This window comes from Diorhabda sublineata, chromosome 5 (genome assembly GCF_026230105.1).
Source record: "Diorhabda sublineata isolate icDioSubl1.1 chromosome 5, icDioSubl1.1, whole genome shotgun sequence".
In the NCBI taxonomy this organism is placed as follows: Eukaryota; Metazoa; Arthropoda; class Insecta; order Coleoptera; family Chrysomelidae; genus Diorhabda; species Diorhabda sublineata.
The window spans coordinates 4,904,034-4,920,467 of record NC_079478.1 but is presented as its reverse complement, the minus strand read 5'-3'; the positions used below and the strand labels follow the sequence as shown (position 1 = coordinate 4,920,467).

The window sequence follows — 16,434 nt, the reverse complement described above, 5'->3', positions numbered from 1 at the left end:
TATATATTTTCATTAACTTCTTCAATTTCCTAGACCTTTTTATATATTAATGCTTCTAAATGTTTTTATGTGCACAGACACATTATTAAAAAAACTAATTTTAAAACAGAAGGAACATTTAGAAGCATGTAAATTTTTATTTATATTTATATTGTGTTTTCAAACCTAGTGTTTAAAAACGCAATTAATTTGTAACAAATTCTTAACATTATGTTTTTTCCAGGACTAGACCATCTATCCACGAAATGCTAGACCATCCTTGGATATCTTTGAAAAGCAATATTCCCCATACCATAACTTTGAATGCATGTGAACACCAAAATAAACAAACAAACAACCTTACCCCCAAATCGACGCCAATAACTCAGCGCAAGAGTTTTTCCTGTATTAGCGACACAACGAAACAGTCAGGACAACGCAAAACCACTTTCTGCACAGACACATTGAACGGCAGTTTCACAGACTCCTCGTCAGTTCGTACGTACACAGTTTCAACCAATTGTTTGTGTCCTCAATGTGGTACGACATGTCGTCACATCACGCATACGCCAGTGACTAAAACTACCATCACTATAGATCGAGGCATTCTGTGCTAGCTGTCGGTTTTGTCACAATCACAAAGTAACCGGAATTGGCACATTTAGATTTTTGTATGGAAGCCATGTCAAAATCGACATTTATGTCATTGTTACTTTAATATAAGGTTTATGTAATATCATGGTATCTAATTAGATAGATTCCAGTTACAATCTAAATTGGGAAAGGTACACATTTTATCATAACTATTAAATAAAAATTGTATAAGGGTTAAAAAGCAGAGTACTATTTACGCATCATTTGGATTAATATAAAAACTTTAATTTCTATCAGTTTTTTCAAACAACCTTCAATTCATATTATATACATCCACAGTAATGAAATAAGCAGGACTCCAAGCTGTAAAATGTCAATTTTAATAAGGCTTTTTATTTCAAATCACATCCTCGGTATATTTTAATACAAAACTGATGATTTAATAAGAATTATTGATGTAGCTCAAACCAATTTAATAAGGGATGAATACTCGTTGTTAAAGAAAACTTATCCCACTGTTTCTTGCCACTACACCAACACTTATAATTACATTTTCTGTAACACCACATTTCTTTGAACTTCAGAGTCTGAAGACTTTGTAATTATAAGTGTTATTGTAATGGTATATAGTATGGTATAGATATCGCCAACAGTTCCAGAAACTCCAACGTTTTTCAAAGTATATTTCCAATAAAAATAATATACAATCATTTCTCTTTCTAGCTTAAACTTTGAAAATATTATTAGAAAAGTTGTAATAATGCATAGAATATTTGATAAATACGATTTTTGACATCGGCGTATTCCATCATTTCTTTTAAGCCAAACAGATGTTTATTTGTGCTATTGTTGGGATGTACAGTGCTATTTGTATTTAAGTATGAGTAATTTATATTATTTTGTTGCTTTAATTTACTTTAATTTGGTGTGTACCTAAATAAAGTTATTTGTTAATTTCAAATTTCATTGTTTTATTTCATGCCTTCAGTGTTTGCTTAAAGTTTTGTTTCGAGCTTTTACATTAGATATGAGTGTAACAAATTAATATACATGGTGTACAAAAATTCTCATACAACTACTGATACTAGATGGAATCTAACCTAATTTATCTCTAAACAAAAGTTCTGTTTCTCGCTCTCACTTTTCCGGCTTCTAGTATTCTTCTTTTATCCTTTCCTCACTCATCCTTTAATCAACAGATATTCAAACTAGAAGATACTAAATGAAATATAATCTAATTTACATCTAACCAAAAGTTTCTCTTAAAGAAGCTCCGTCCTTTGCTTTATTAAACTATTTACATTGTATAAGTCTTTGTTTTACCCCATCTAATATACAATGTGTCATTGTGAACGACAATAAATATTTGGTATTACTGTTACAAGAAACATGAAAGGGATTGTTCCAATAAAAAAACCCTTGTACAATCTAAAATTTTTGATCAATTAATGTTTACAGTTAATCCATTTAAACCCGTCTCGCAAGTCTGTCGGCATATACCGCTTGAATCTCTCATCTTAGAATTAGTTGGCTGGCAAACACTTTGACATGTTCACTATATTTTTCTCACTATACTTTTGAATATCCTTGTATAAGTCTGTAGTGATGAATTATTCACTATAAACCCTCAACAAGTGAATTTATAGAATTTTTGACAAATTCTACCGTAAATTTGAAAACCAATCTAGTTTCCAATAAATAATTCATACAAATCAAAAATAAATTGATAAAAGAGAACAAACTCAAATCTGAAATGAAAAGTACATTGCAGTACGGTATTACCTAAAAACAAGCTAGAGTGTGAAACAAAGAGTTTGACTAAACAAGAAGTAATAATAATGGAATTTCTGACAGTCAAATAACTGGCAAGTAAAAGGATATTATTTCTGAATAAAAAAGTCTACGTCACTGAGTAAAACATAAACAATTAAATTCAAATAAATTAAATATAATTGCCGAGGCCTATGGAGATAATTAGCTAGTAATGTTTGTGAAAATGCATAAAAACTACAGGGAAACCGATATATATGTTATCAATTAATCGTTAAGAAAACCATATTTTCAACTATATGCAAACCATTCTAGATGAAATACTTTACAAAAGAAATATTTCAATTAAGAAACATATATAATAGAGAACCAAAAGTAAATGTAATCAATTCTAAAAGGTTGTATTTTATACAATAGGCAGGAAAGTAAATATTGTTTATTGGATAAACTAATTGTTATTTTAGATCAATTGGGTGGCATCCAACATCAGATTTGAAAGTTTGACCAACTGTATATTCGTTATTAATAATGATTATAATAAAAACAAATAAATATGTCCTACATATTTAATAATTTATGGCTCAAGTACACTGCTAGGAATAATAAAATTGTTATATTTAGGTCATTGAAAAAATCTTGTGTGAAGTTTTGCACGCACACAACTTATACGAAATTTATTTTATATAAACTTTCAATTTGATAAGACTATTGCAAATAGTTTAGAATATATTAAATATATTATATAAAACATTTATACTTTTAATCTTACTTAGACATGGGGCTGAATTTCTTTTTTCATGGAGTCTTTTCCAAAATTTGTTCTGTTTCTGTTTATATTTTGTTTATTGTAGTACCTCGTGTAGTATCTTCCCTCTCGCTCTTACTTCTTAGTCTGGCTTCTAGTATTCTTCATGTAATCCTTTTATCACTCATCCTTCTGACATCCTTTAATCTACAGAGACTCGAACGGTTTGGTTCTTCTATTTAAATATTTCGGTAAAAGGTGGAAGGATAAAACTCACTTAATACCTTTTAAAAAATTAGGAAAATGGATAATATCACATATTTTGTAATAAAATCAGCAGATTTATCATTATCAGTTGGAATCGATGCAAATACCTAGTAATTAGTCACATTTTACAGTAGGTATAATGTCTGTCATCAAATAGCGAGCATCTTATCTTTACAAAAAGAGATTAGAGACGCCCCACTGCGAACTGAATAGTACACACCTTGTCTAGGTCCGTATTACAATATTTAATTTTCAGAATCAGTGAATCATTTAAAAGTATAGATAAACAACATTACAAAAAAAATTAATCCCGTCAAATTATTCTAAATAAACTGATAATGGAATAATGTACTTGAATAGTAATAATAACTTTCATTTTACAGAATCAGATGAAGATGAAGCCTCGATATTAGAAGACTGAAAACAATTCAATGTGACCCATAGAGGACTTATTGAATATACTGTATATATTTTATTTATTAAATTGTTTTATTAGAAAATTGTTTTATTACAAACAAATAATAAACGAACCTTTCACAACATATTATTTTAAATTATTTATATTGAGAATTTTATTCTCTTAGACAACAAAAACATAGAATTGTACGATTTCTATTACAATTGTTACTGTAAAATTCTGGAGAAAGGCGTATAAATAAATTTATTTATTGTTGAAAGGTAGGATAACATTAGGATCATTTTAAATACAACACAGATGTGGTATAATAGTTTATAATGTAAAGGTAAAATAAATGATTCTATAATAGAAATAACTTATATAATCTTTAAGAAGAATTTATACGAAGCTGGTAATGCTGGCGCCAGTCCTGCAGAGAAGCCAGCGTTGGCCTAGCCCTTATTGTTAAGACGAGGCCATTCTTCACGGATTTGTCTTCAAATGTGCACACGTTTGAAGTTAAAAAATAAGGAACGAAAGAAACATTGTTCAATTGAATATTTTTTCATCGAATGGAAAGATATTGGGATACACATAACATGATTTAGAGGAAATGATAGCAATGAAAGCGAGAAGAAAAGTTATTCGGATATCAAGACCAAATTTGATATGAGTTTAATATTGATTCCAGACGAATAAGAAGAAATAATATCACCCTAGTGCCGTATGCAAAACAAGTGGAATAAAAACCTTGCCAAACACTATCACACCTTCCCCTGGCAGCACTTTTACACACGGAGGAAATACAAGGTTAGAGGTGAGGAAATTGTGAGCTTCTAGCTTCTTTAGTCATAAAGTTTGTGCGAAAAACTAGGTACTCCAATCTGTTTAATTCGGTCACGCGTAGCCACTGGTTTTTATCTTCCTCCATATCTTCGTACCGCAGATCAAACGGGTCACAACCACACTCCTGAAGTTTCTTCTGAAAGCGCTCACGGTTATAATGAGTGATCATTGATGTTTCATGAGCAGTAGCAGTTTTATTCATTTAGTGAAATTTGTCTAGTAAATATCGTATTTGATGATGCTTACCTGGTCTGGCTGTTGGTTAGAATGAATCACATATAATTTTGGTAAGTTATAAAGATTTTGGGATGGATGTCACAGGAAAATAAGTAAAACAAGTCATAACAAATATTTTTTTTTTAATTTCTGGAATGTTACAAACCATATTAGCAAAACATGACTAACTCGGGAGGTTAACTTCCGATAATAAGAAAACGGCTTGTAATATACAGGTATGTGTGCATTACAAATGAATATATATATATATATATATATATATATATATATATATATATATATATATATATATATATATATATATATATATGTACTGACTAGAATTTAACAAATCACAACATTATTAGAAATGAACAATCTAAAATTTCACCTAAGAAATAATCATTGGTAACTGAATAAAAACTATAAAATAATAAATAATTATAACAAATATCAAAATCTCAATATATAAAAAATATTACTTTCTTTTCGGACGATTTGACATAGACCCAAAACACATCAATTAAATGCTGATAAATTTTTTCATGGAAATATTATATTATATAATAGCAATACTACTTCCGTTAATTCTTAATACTAATATAGTTAACGCAACATATTTAAATAGTATCTGTTCAGTTTCGAATCATATTTCCACAAAAAAAACATTAAAGCGAATACCTTATTGTTCAGTATACCTTACTATGAACAAGACATTAGCAAAAAGTGTATGTGAGAAAACGCAAGTAGTTGTTAGCTAATTTTTACCACATTTATCATTGAACACAACTAGAATAATCTAATTTGAGTCAAAAAATTAATCAAAATAGTTAAATAATTTAAAATGAAAACATGAAACAAGTTCTTATGTGAAGTGTTAAGGAAAAGAGTTGGGATCCCATAATATTCCAATATTTTTCTTTAGACTACTGTTTATTGAAATTAAAATTATGCCAACAAATTTTTGAATTGATTGTATCCTAAATCATTTAATATTTCTTTATTCCTTAGCTTGGTTTAACCAATATAGTGACAAGACTCGACCTCAATGCCTGTAGGACTTGATATTCCTCTTCAGCAATATACTACAAGCCAATAAATTTTATATCTTATAGTCTCGATAAACCTGAGTAATGACGTAGGTAAAGAGATAAAAACGCATATAATGCTTGCCAATCGATGTTATTTTGGACTATTAAAATTATTACGTAAAAGAGGTTTTCAAGAAATATATAGATCAAAATCAATAAGACGTTTTAGTTTTAATCTATAGCTCAGAAACCAGGACCTTAACAAAAATGGATGAGACGTAACTATCGACCTTCGAGGGGAAGGTACCGAGAAAAATTTACGGGGTTGTCCAAGAAAATATCGTAGATATAACTTTGACATCTACAACTTATACAGAGGATCAGGAAGCAGAGACATAATAATAATAAGATTGGTAGGCTTAGATGGGTAGTACATGTAGCACACATCGACAACAACATGCTCACAAAAAAGCCATACTAATAGGCAATAGAGTCTATGAAGATGCTACAAAAATTCGTGCAACAAACTTAATGGTCCTTGCAAGAGACCGGAAAGGATGGTGTTCGAGGCTAGAAAAAGCAGAGGCCCCCTTGTAAGGTTTTAGCGCTAGCGATGTTGATGAATAAATTGTATAAGCAGCTGAACAAATTGATTTAAAGAAAAATAAAACTTTCAAGATACTATATCAAAATAAATTATCAGAATATTTATGAAAAAAAGTAAATGAATTCGACTTACCATCGCGTCAAAACAAGTTAGTAGCAATTCGCAGAGACAACTATAACATTTTAAAAATTTACGTGTTCATAAGCGCCTCTAATTGCAAATTCAAAAGTGGTTAAAAAGGACTGGACCTCCTCTTTTTCTATCTATGCATATTAATCTCCAATTGGAACACAAAGTAGAGGTTGACCACGAAAGACAATCTAGAGCCAGGATGAGTAAAGATATCGAAGAAGGAACAGGCGTTTGACATATTATGGAAGACAGAAGAAGAAGAAATGTATCAATCCATTGTGAGGTAGACTGTTACAATAATTTCACTTCCAAAGATCTGACATTTGTTAATAAATTATGACTGAATATCTAACATTAAAAAAATTGTAAAAACGAAATAAATTATAGCTATACACAATAATTAGCTATGTACAAAATATATTTAAAATTATTATTTGGTAAGTAATTCTTCCTTTAAATAAATTTGAATCAAACAACGTTACGTCTTTTGATAATTTTAAATTGACAAATCGGTATCAATGATTTGAGGTTTTATTTATATCAATTTTTACTAGACATAACTATGTTGATAACTTAGTACTGGCTCTAAAAGCACAGGAACCAAAATTTTCCAAATAACTTAAATATTAACTCATTCGGAAATATTTATTATATCCCAAAGCATATTTCCAATGAAATAAAAAAATCGCACTTAAGGTACTAACAGACTGTTACACTTACAAAACTTTATCAATGAAATAAAATACTTTTTACAATTTTGAAAATACAAGGTAATCATTTTTTGAGGAAAAAAATTAGAATCCTTCAGATTACTAACTCATAATTACATTATCTGATGTACGTTTCGATAACTAGCTCATCGTCTTCAGACATCAAAGTTGAACATCAGACAGTGTAATTGTGAATATTAGTGTTGCGATAGTGAATAAATCAAATTTCATATAATCACTATGTATTTGTAGATGTGAAGTATTTTAAACATGTTCTAAAAGTAATGCAAGTAACATTTCGACCAATAATTACTCTAGTACTGCTTAAACACACAATGCCTCTTCATTCTATTCCAAAAGTATTAGTCTCTTCTACAGCTAGCAACAATTTTTCATATAGCACTTCAGAAGTTGGATACGGAGGTAAATCTAATCTATTAAAGCATGTATGTGCTCTTGGAAGACTGTTTGGTTTACCCCATTTTTCTATACAGAATTTTCGAGGACCTATTGATCCTCTTAGCGCTGAGAAACCTTCAAAGGGGATGCTCGACGTACCCGTTACAAACTGAAGAAGCCGAAGTCTTTGTTCATTAGTGAACCTAAAAAAAGAAAATATTACTTAATTTTATATATATGATGTATATTATTAGATCAATACCTTTCTATGGCTTGCCAAAACCATATAACAACAGGATGTTGATCGTGATATCCTCCACGATACTCTGTGTTGTGCCTCCAATCCATTAAATCGATTTCAGCTGTTCCAGCAATCACTAATTCTAGTTCCCTAGCATCGAATACACTGACTAATCTAGGATCTACAACTTCATAAAAGCCTCGCACTAGAGACTCGGTTTGTTCAGAAACACCACGTTCTAATCGCCATCGAACTATTCTTTCTAAGTATTCCTTTAAAAAAAGTTTCATTCAATAAGGATAAATAAAAAATCAAGAATAAAGTAAAGAATAAAGAATTATTAAATTTATATACAACGTTAAATAAACTCTTCCAATCGAAACTTATTAATCAAGAACCATAATCAGTATCAAAGAATATTCAGGACCATCTAAACGATTTATAAGAATGGTTATTTAATGAAGAATTAAAGTAAATGAGAGAATATCAATCACCACGATATGTAAAGTTACATTGAGAGCCACCTAGATAAAAAAATTGAATGGAAACATCACATTACAAAAAAAGAAAACAACTTGACATAAAAGCAAGAAAAAATAGAATCCTTATATATAAGTCTGTCATCAAATCTATATGGACATATGCAATTGAAATGTGGAGTTAAGAATCAAATTCTGACATAAATACCATCCAGAGATCTCAATCGAAAATACTCCGTCAACTACTAGATACTTCATGGTATGTATCAAATAACGCCTAGGGGTTCCCACAGTACAAGAACTTATCCAATAGAAGATCATCAAATATAATAAAATCAAAGAAACTCAAACAAATCCACTATTAGAGGAATTGTGAAGCCCAAGAAACAAAAAAAAAGACTGAATTGGCCAAACCTCATGAATAAATGTGTTAAATTATCTGAGGGTACATTTCTAATGTGAAGTGGACACAGCACACATGTTAGGTATAATACGGTCCACGGAGGTTGCAAGCTCCAATATTTTGCATTTCGTGCATTTGAACCCTGTTCTCTTTGTAACACAGATTTAGATACACACTGGACGAGAAATCCATAATTTATATTTGCATCTATATTAAATCAAAAGACGGGCCAATTAAACTTAACCTCATAAAAAAGATGGTACAAAGGTGCAAGCACCTGTTTGCTACGTCATTGGCAACGTTCATTACAAATAGGCTAATTTTACATCGAAGTGCGTGCCTCTTCGCATTTCGCTGGCAAATTGCATTAGAAATGTACCTCAGCAAGTGCGAACAAATTAACTCAAAGAATGTGAATTGATATTATAATTGTTAATGAAAGTTGTTTGTAAAAAAATATTGACAGAAAAAATGATACGAATAGAAAGCGGTTAAAATTTAAGGTTTTGCAATAATGAGATGAGAAATAATTAGAAACAATACATCATGTAGAAAAATAAAAAGGAAATAAATACACAAAAAGAGCACAGAAAGAAGTAATCAAGTTGAAACTTGCGCTAAACTTACAAATAGTGTGAGTACTACCACCACCTCTAAATATTACTAAATATTAAAGAATATCAATAAGTAAAAGTTTCTATTTATTAAACGATAAACAGCAAAGACTATTATTACCTATTCATATAAATAAATATAAAGTCAAATTAATTGTGCTAATTTGTCTTTTTTTTATTGTGCACATTAATATTCAAAGTTGTACAATTACTGTAATTGAAAGGGAAATTATTAAATAATTATTTGCTCTATATAATTCTGAACTATTTATAATTACATTTTCTGGGACTTTTCTGATAAAAGAAGAAGTTTTATTATGTAAGTATATGTATCAAAATTTACCTACATCACGATCACAGCCAATATAAATTTTTGCAAACAAAAACACACTGTGGCATATGCAGCATCGAATAGTGATTGATTCTGGTTTTACTTGAAAATAATGGAGAAATTATTGGAGAATTTTAGTGTTGATTAAAACTATAGACTTAATTATAACATCACGCTATGAATAATGGGAGCAGAGCATGAGAAATATTGCACAAATGCTGAAGATGTATCCTTATAATCACGCACAAAACATGTAATGACAGAATTCTTCTTTTTAAAAAGTCCTGGTAAGTACGAGTTTCAAGGTTGATACAAATAATCTTTTTTATGGTGAAATTTACACAATGTTTCTCCTGGTTTAATGCAGTTCTGTTCAATCGTGCTCAGTTGGTTCGCAGAGAAAACAACGCAGAGATAAAATTATATAAATGTTTGTGACAGTCAACTTGATGATGTAAACTCCCCTTTAGATTTTATGAGATATTAGAACGCGTTGCATGGAGACAAATATATCGACATAACAACGTCAATTCAAGTGAATTTTGATTTGAGAATAAACTATGGTTAGAATAACTGAAGATTTGGTAAGAAAAAAAGCGGAACATAACGAATGTATAATTGGAACTTTAGAAGAATTGTCTTTGCATCAAGAAGATGTGGAAAAAATAGAGCACCTTAACAACTGGTGTAAAGATTTACAAATTTTATATCTGCAAGCTAATCTCATACCTAAAATAGAAAATTTGAACAAGTTGAAAAAGTTGCAGTATTTGAATTTAGCTATTAATAACATCGAAAAAATCGAGAATTTGGAAAGATGCGAGTCTTTAGAAAAATTGGATTTAACATTAAATTTCATAGGAGATCTAGAAAGTGTATGTACTTTGAAACCCAATTTACATTTAAAAGAATTATATCTAACGGGAAATCCGTGTTGTGATTATGATGGTTACAGAAATTACGTAGTGGCAAAGTTGCCTCAGTTACAAAAACTTGATTCGATAGAAATTACTACAAGTGAAAGAATTAAAGCTCAACAAATTATCGACAAAACTGAAAAACGCATAAAGGAAGCCCAAAACAAGTATTTTAAATGGAGACAAGAGCAGAAAGAAAGAATGTCCAAAATAGATTATTCAGGTACTACTTTTACAGTTATAATCTAATTTTTCAAAAAATTGACTCGAATTAAACTTCTCATAGAAAAGATGATAATATATTTCATATAGGAATATAAAAATTATATTAATGTGTGAAGCAAGTACAAAAAGAAATATTGATCGGATTGTAGGTTACTCGTTCAAGAAATAGTATTCCTTAAAATATAATTGTTAAACTAGTTTCCTAAATCTGTAACTTCATATAGATACAGAATTATTTTTGAAAATATTGAGCGTAATTTTCAAAAACATTAACGTAAACTGTTTTTTTTTCAACTCTTCTACAAACATTGCGCTGTCCATTCAATTTCCATAAATTAGTAGAAGACAATAGCTTATATACTGTGTAACCTTTGCTCATTATTTTTTAAGGTTCAATTCCAAGTAATCAACATTTTCTTGCACATAGATAAAAACAAACATTTTTTATTAACGTGTGAGACCTAGTCAAATCAAATAATCTTTTTACCTTTACTATTATTAATTAGAAATATTCGGAATTGATAATATTTCACAAAAGATATTTGAGAAAACAATTAGATGTACTACAGAATCGATAGTATTAGTATTCTATTTTCTAAAAATAGTCAAAAGTTTTGTTAAAACAATCGATTAAAAAAACTAATATGAGAAACCTTGAAAATATGCAGTTAATTTTTTCAGTAACACCTTTGTATTTACACTATATTACATAACTTCATTAACAAGATGATTAAAATTACAGTGGAATCCTTTTTAACAATTTTTGATCTCACACATTGTACATTCTAGAATTGCAACCTTATAAAGGCAACGTTCCACAAATGAATCAAGGTTAATGTAAAAGTTAATTTGGTATTTGTCTTTTTTTTAAATTGTATCACTTTGCTATTATAAATAGAAATCAAAAGGTCAAAATGAGCACAAATAATTTTGTTGGTAGTAAATTGGTCAATCATTTCTGTTACTTGTGCCTTTTTTACCATAAATTTACCATTGACGTAATGCATTTATCCCCATAAATATTTGAAACGAATTACAAGGTGTCTGTCTGTTGGATATCAACAATATTGAATTAAAATAAACATTTTGTAAGTAATATTTTTAATGAATCATGTTTGTTTACCATCTTTTCTTTGGAAATATATATTTTTCACTTTCTTATGTTCAATTTTATCAATAAATAGCAATATCTTTCGTTTATTATTGTTAATTAAGGAATTATATCACTATTACATAAGTTTTAATTCACAATCTTTTGAAATTTTAACATTACAATTTTTTCTGCATTGTTCCATTATTTTTAAATAATTTACCTTGAAAATATACAATTAGAGCCCTATTTCAAGCAAAACAGGTACCATAGAACTATATATATATATATATATATATATATATATATATATATATATATATATATATATATATATATATATTGAGTTAGGTAACAAAAATTTGTCTATAAAACAAGCATAACAGTCATTTTAATGAACTACAACAATCATAATCAATCCTCTACAGATTCTTTGTCAATATTTTTATATTTTATAGAATTTTTCACAATCTGAAAACACAATCTAACCTCCATTTAATATATGAGATACAATAGAATAGACTTTACTCTTATATTTATACCGGACCTTAACGGGGTCGGATTAAGTATGGTCCCAACTCCTTTGTCTGTGTCAGTTCATTTCGAGCCATGAAAAAGTGTATATTATGAATTTTGCTAGTGTCTTTTAAACTGTATACCAAACAGCGCATATGTTTGCCCATTGAGGCCAAAATGCGAATGGAATGTATGCAGACCAAAAAGTGCCAACGTTATTGACACTTTCATGGAGACTGTTCCAGGAAACTGATGGTGAGATTAATTGTTTCACTACAACTTTATGACGTACTCTACGTCTATTAGGGGTTTTTATTCATAAGACAAATTATAATGGAGTCTCAGAGCTTGCAAAAACTCGGGGTCAGAAGAAGGATGGATACCAGAATGTCTGATGCTTTTAGCAGCCAAGAATCTTTCGGATTCCGGCTTAGAATACACCACCGAATAGCTGTATCGTGAAGGATAATGCATCCAACCGTATTCGCCAAAAGATATTTGGGTCTTACCGAATTTTATATAGATTCTGATAGTAGCGGCACTTTCTTAGATTGTGAAAAATACTACACAAATTCAATGTTTTTATTAAAAAAATATTTGTTTGTAGGTATTTCTAATGACGATTTTTGGAAGATGTCTAGTGAGAACTGTCCCGAAACAAGAGTAGAAATATCACAAAGGCAACGTAATAAAGACAGACCTCCAACAGATATCAGTGAAAATATTCCAAAATCATCTGTGAGACTTTTTACAAAAGATGGAAGACCTTTAAATGTAAACCAAGCCAAACTGGATTTCACTTTTAAAAATGATAACCCCAAACAATTCGTTTTAGATATTGCGGTTTATAAATTTTTAGATAGCAATTTGATAGATGTAGATCTACAACCAATTTACGTTAAAATTACGATTAAAGATAAAGTGTTTCAAATTGTTTTCCCTGAAGAAGTACTGGTTGAGAGGAGCGTAGCTCAGAGATCTCAAACTACCGGACATTTGGTTTTAAATTTATTAAAAGCAAACTATAAGGAGCCCGAATGTGCGAATAAGGAAGAAAAAATTGAAAAAACTAGCACCAAGTATCTGGAAGTTGAAGGGATCAAAGACGACATGGATTTTAGTAAAATCGTTGAAAGAAGTAATCGAGTTAAAGATTTGTATAGCAACCCTGAAATTCCACCGTTGGAGTATGCGTAATTTTTCTGTTATCAATATAAAAATGAAAAAAAAATGAAACAGTAAGTCGTTAAGAAATATTCGAAATATCTAAATAAAATTTGTGGAAAATACGGTTGTGGACTTACTTTTTTGTTTTTCTCAGTAACAGGTACATTTCTTCCACCAGGTTTCAATTCCCTTTCCAGAACTTGTCCGAATACTTCTTCAGTTACGGCAAAAGTAAGTTCCAGTTCTCCTTGCATCGATACGTCGTGTTCTTTTATCCATTGAAGACTTTGGTGAAACTCAAAATCGAGACTCTCTAAATCAGATAAAGCTACGGGTAATCGCAATAAAGCTTTATAAAACGGGCGAGTGAAAAAAGCGTCTAAGAGATATTGATGAACCAGAGCTAGACCCAAAACACGACCGCTAAATCTAAACCTGTAATAAAAACGAAATCTTTAGTTATAAGTAAATCATCCAATCTATTAACCTACTCACCAATCGTGGTAATTATCAACAAACGCAGACATTGGTGATATTTGAACAGTATAAGTGTCGTTGGCGGAATATTCAAAAAGACCATAGTAGGGATTGAAGAGTTCCCTAGAAAGTAGAAAGAAGAATTCTCGAGAAGGTCCTCCATAGTCGAGTCCTTCTTCGTTATCCCATACTACGCAAAGTTTTCCTTTTTGCAGTTCTTTTTTATTGGCAGACATTATTCTCCTGAAGGCGTCTTCAAGAAGATGATCCCTTCTAATGTGTAGCCTGTGAAAATAAAAAAAAAATGTTAACTGCAAAATAGTTGAAATAGATTTTTGACTCATTTTTCTGTTTGCTTAATATACGAGGTACGGCTATTAAGTGACAAGACTAGTGCTGTTACAGAAAAAATACGAATGCGCCAAATATTGACGAGTGTCATTTGTTTAACCTGAAGCCTACATGCGATGTCTACCGTGTCTGTAAACAAACCAGTGTAGCCGCGGCCTTCGTTTGTATAGGGGCTGTTTTTATGTTGAATGATCGACGTAAAAATAGATCAACGGATTGTTTTGAAATTTCACATGAATTTTGGAAAAAATGCAACTCAAACTTATAATTTATTGAAGAAAGTGTATGGACGTGACTGTTTTTGAGCGTTTTCTGGATGACTGAGAAGATGAATCACGTTCGGACCACGCCTTCATGTCAGAAACTTATGGAAATATCGAACAAGGTCGATCTAACCCTCGGCTAAGTTTTTGTGCGATTGCTGAATCTATAATTTGACAAAGAATGTGTGCAGCAAAACTTACTTGTGAAAAGTGTGTTTAGTTTCGTTTGTGGTAGATAATTTAACTAGCCGAAGGTTTACTCTTGATATTTGTGAGTATAAAGTCAACTACTACGTTTTTTAAATACAATTACTTAGAAAATCACATAGGTTAAAGGTTATTTCGTGGTAAATATCACAAAAATGACAAATTCATTTGCGCCAGATTGAAAATCTTTACCCATGTTCGAGAATACCTCGGACGTATTCAGAACACGTTCTATGCCCCACAAACACAGGATTTTAAATCTTGAACATGTTTTAAAGCACCGCGAACGCACAATTTCAAACTGCGCATGAAGCTGGTGACATAACATGTTCAGGATATCTACCGCGAACAAAGTTATTATTACTTTGAATGCGATTGAAAACTAATGAAAACAGAAAAGGCGCGTGTCCTGAAGGACCTGTCAGAAAAATACCTCCTGCACTGTTTCGTACAATGGATCGCATGGAGCGATGTAGGGATAAAGGAAGGGTATGTATTGGAAGTGATAAAAAATAAATAAGATGTTTTACATCACCAGTCTCGTTATTTAATAACCACTCCTCGTATATAAAAATTAATGAAACTATATGTTTTTACGCGAACAGTATCATGATTCATAATTGTCTCCATAAAAATGATTTCGTTGTAAAAGCTCTGGCTGAAAATTGTTCATCATCTCCTTGAGTACTTCTGAAGTTTCGATACTAGAATAGCCACCAGCTGATCTGTTATCTGTTATATTTAAATATCACCAAGTGTATCAAAACTATCTTGTGAAGAGGATTAAGGAACAAGGACTTTAATCAGGTGATTAGGAATGCCAAGGAGGCCCAGAAATGTGCAACATTCATTTGTTTTTAATCCATGGTCTCAAATGAATGCTATTTAAATGAATACAAAATCTCAAAGATTTTTTTTAAGTAGGTAGAAAAATACATATTCATAATAAAATGTTCAAAATATTTCAATTTTTCTCCAAAACGTACATATAATAAAATCAAAAGTGAATTGACGGAGAAATCGGTAACTTTTTTGTTAAAAAAAGACTTACTTAAATTTTCCAGGACCTTGCCCATATCCTTTGCTTTCCAATTTTCTATAAAAGTTCCGAAGTTTAGCTTCGAAGTCTCTCTTATGAGGAGCTGTAACCCTGTGTCTACTAAGTCCCGGAGATGCTATAGGAGACGGTTGCGGAGATCCCCTGGGACTTCTAGTAGACGAACTGGTGCGATTTTCTACAGTCATCGCCGGGACATACGACATTATCTCCTGTTCAAAGAGGCTGGAACAAACAAAATAATAATATATTAAAGAATAATACGTTGCAAAAAAGAATATTACCGATAATAACTACGTATAACATATAACATTGTTGAAATGTTGATACAACTGAAAATACACTACGTTTAAGTATATATATAGCAACAGTGATGATTCTAAATAAATTTTCAAGGTACTGT

The 16,434-nt window shown here is 30.5% G+C and overlaps 3 protein-coding genes across 7 annotated transcripts in view; 2 read left to right on the top strand and 1 right to left on the bottom strand.

Moving 5' to 3' along the window:
- The window catches only part of LOC130443731 (death-associated protein kinase related-like), a 217,335-nt gene extending 213,517 nt beyond the window's left edge, over window positions 1–3,818 (top strand). The window contains exons 5-6 of one of the 3 annotated variants that reach the window (XM_056778496.1): window positions 224–477; window positions 3,739–3,818. In XM_056778496.1, coding sequence (XP_056634474.1) covers window positions 224–477; window positions 3,739–3,776 — 292 coding nt within the window. In that variant the 3' untranslated portion in view covers window positions 3,777–3,818. Of the gene's footprint in view, window positions 1–223; window positions 1,535–3,738 lie in introns of those variants that run through there. The other 2 variants (XM_056778495.1, XM_056778497.1) reach the window with 2 other exon arrangements.
- A 2,831-nt stretch (window positions 3,819–6,649) lies between these two features.
- LOC130444203 (E3 ubiquitin-protein ligase HECW2-like) overlaps window positions 6,650–16,434 on the bottom strand; it is a 164,280-nt gene continuing 154,495 nt past the window's right edge. For all 3 annotated transcript variants that reach the window (XM_056779257.1, XM_056779258.1, XM_056779259.1), the window contains 5 exons: window positions 16,026–16,256; window positions 14,172–14,438; window positions 13,814–14,111; window positions 7,956–8,206; window positions 6,650–7,896 (listed from right to left, as the gene is read on the bottom strand). In XM_056779257.1, coding sequence (XP_056635235.1) covers window positions 7,638–7,896; window positions 7,956–8,206; window positions 13,814–14,111; window positions 14,172–14,438; window positions 16,026–16,256 — 1,306 coding nt within the window. In that variant the 3' untranslated portion in view covers window positions 6,650–7,637. The remainder of the gene's footprint in view (window positions 7,897–7,955; window positions 8,207–13,813; window positions 14,112–14,171; window positions 14,439–16,025; window positions 16,257–16,434) is intronic.
- Window positions 9,783–13,794, top strand: LOC130444204 (dynein axonemal assembly factor 11-like). The gene is made up of 2 exons (XM_056779260.1): window positions 9,783–10,901; window positions 13,117–13,794. The coding sequence occupies exons 1-2, from the start codon at window positions 10,322–10,324 to the stop codon at window positions 13,704–13,706; spliced, it is 1,170 nt and encodes a 389-aa protein (XP_056635238.1). The 5' UTR covers window positions 9,783–10,321; the 3' UTR covers window positions 13,707–13,794.

Excerpts from the sequence above, each read along its gene's own strand:
- LOC130444204 (XM_056779260.1), top strand. The coding sequence starts at position 10,322 with ATGGTTAGAATAACTGAAGATTTGGTAAGAAAAAAAGCGGAACATAAC. Across the intron at positions 10,902-13,116 it reads GTCCAAAATAGATTATTCAG|GTATTTCTAATGACGATTTT; the intron begins GTACTACTTTTA and ends ATTTGTTTGTAG.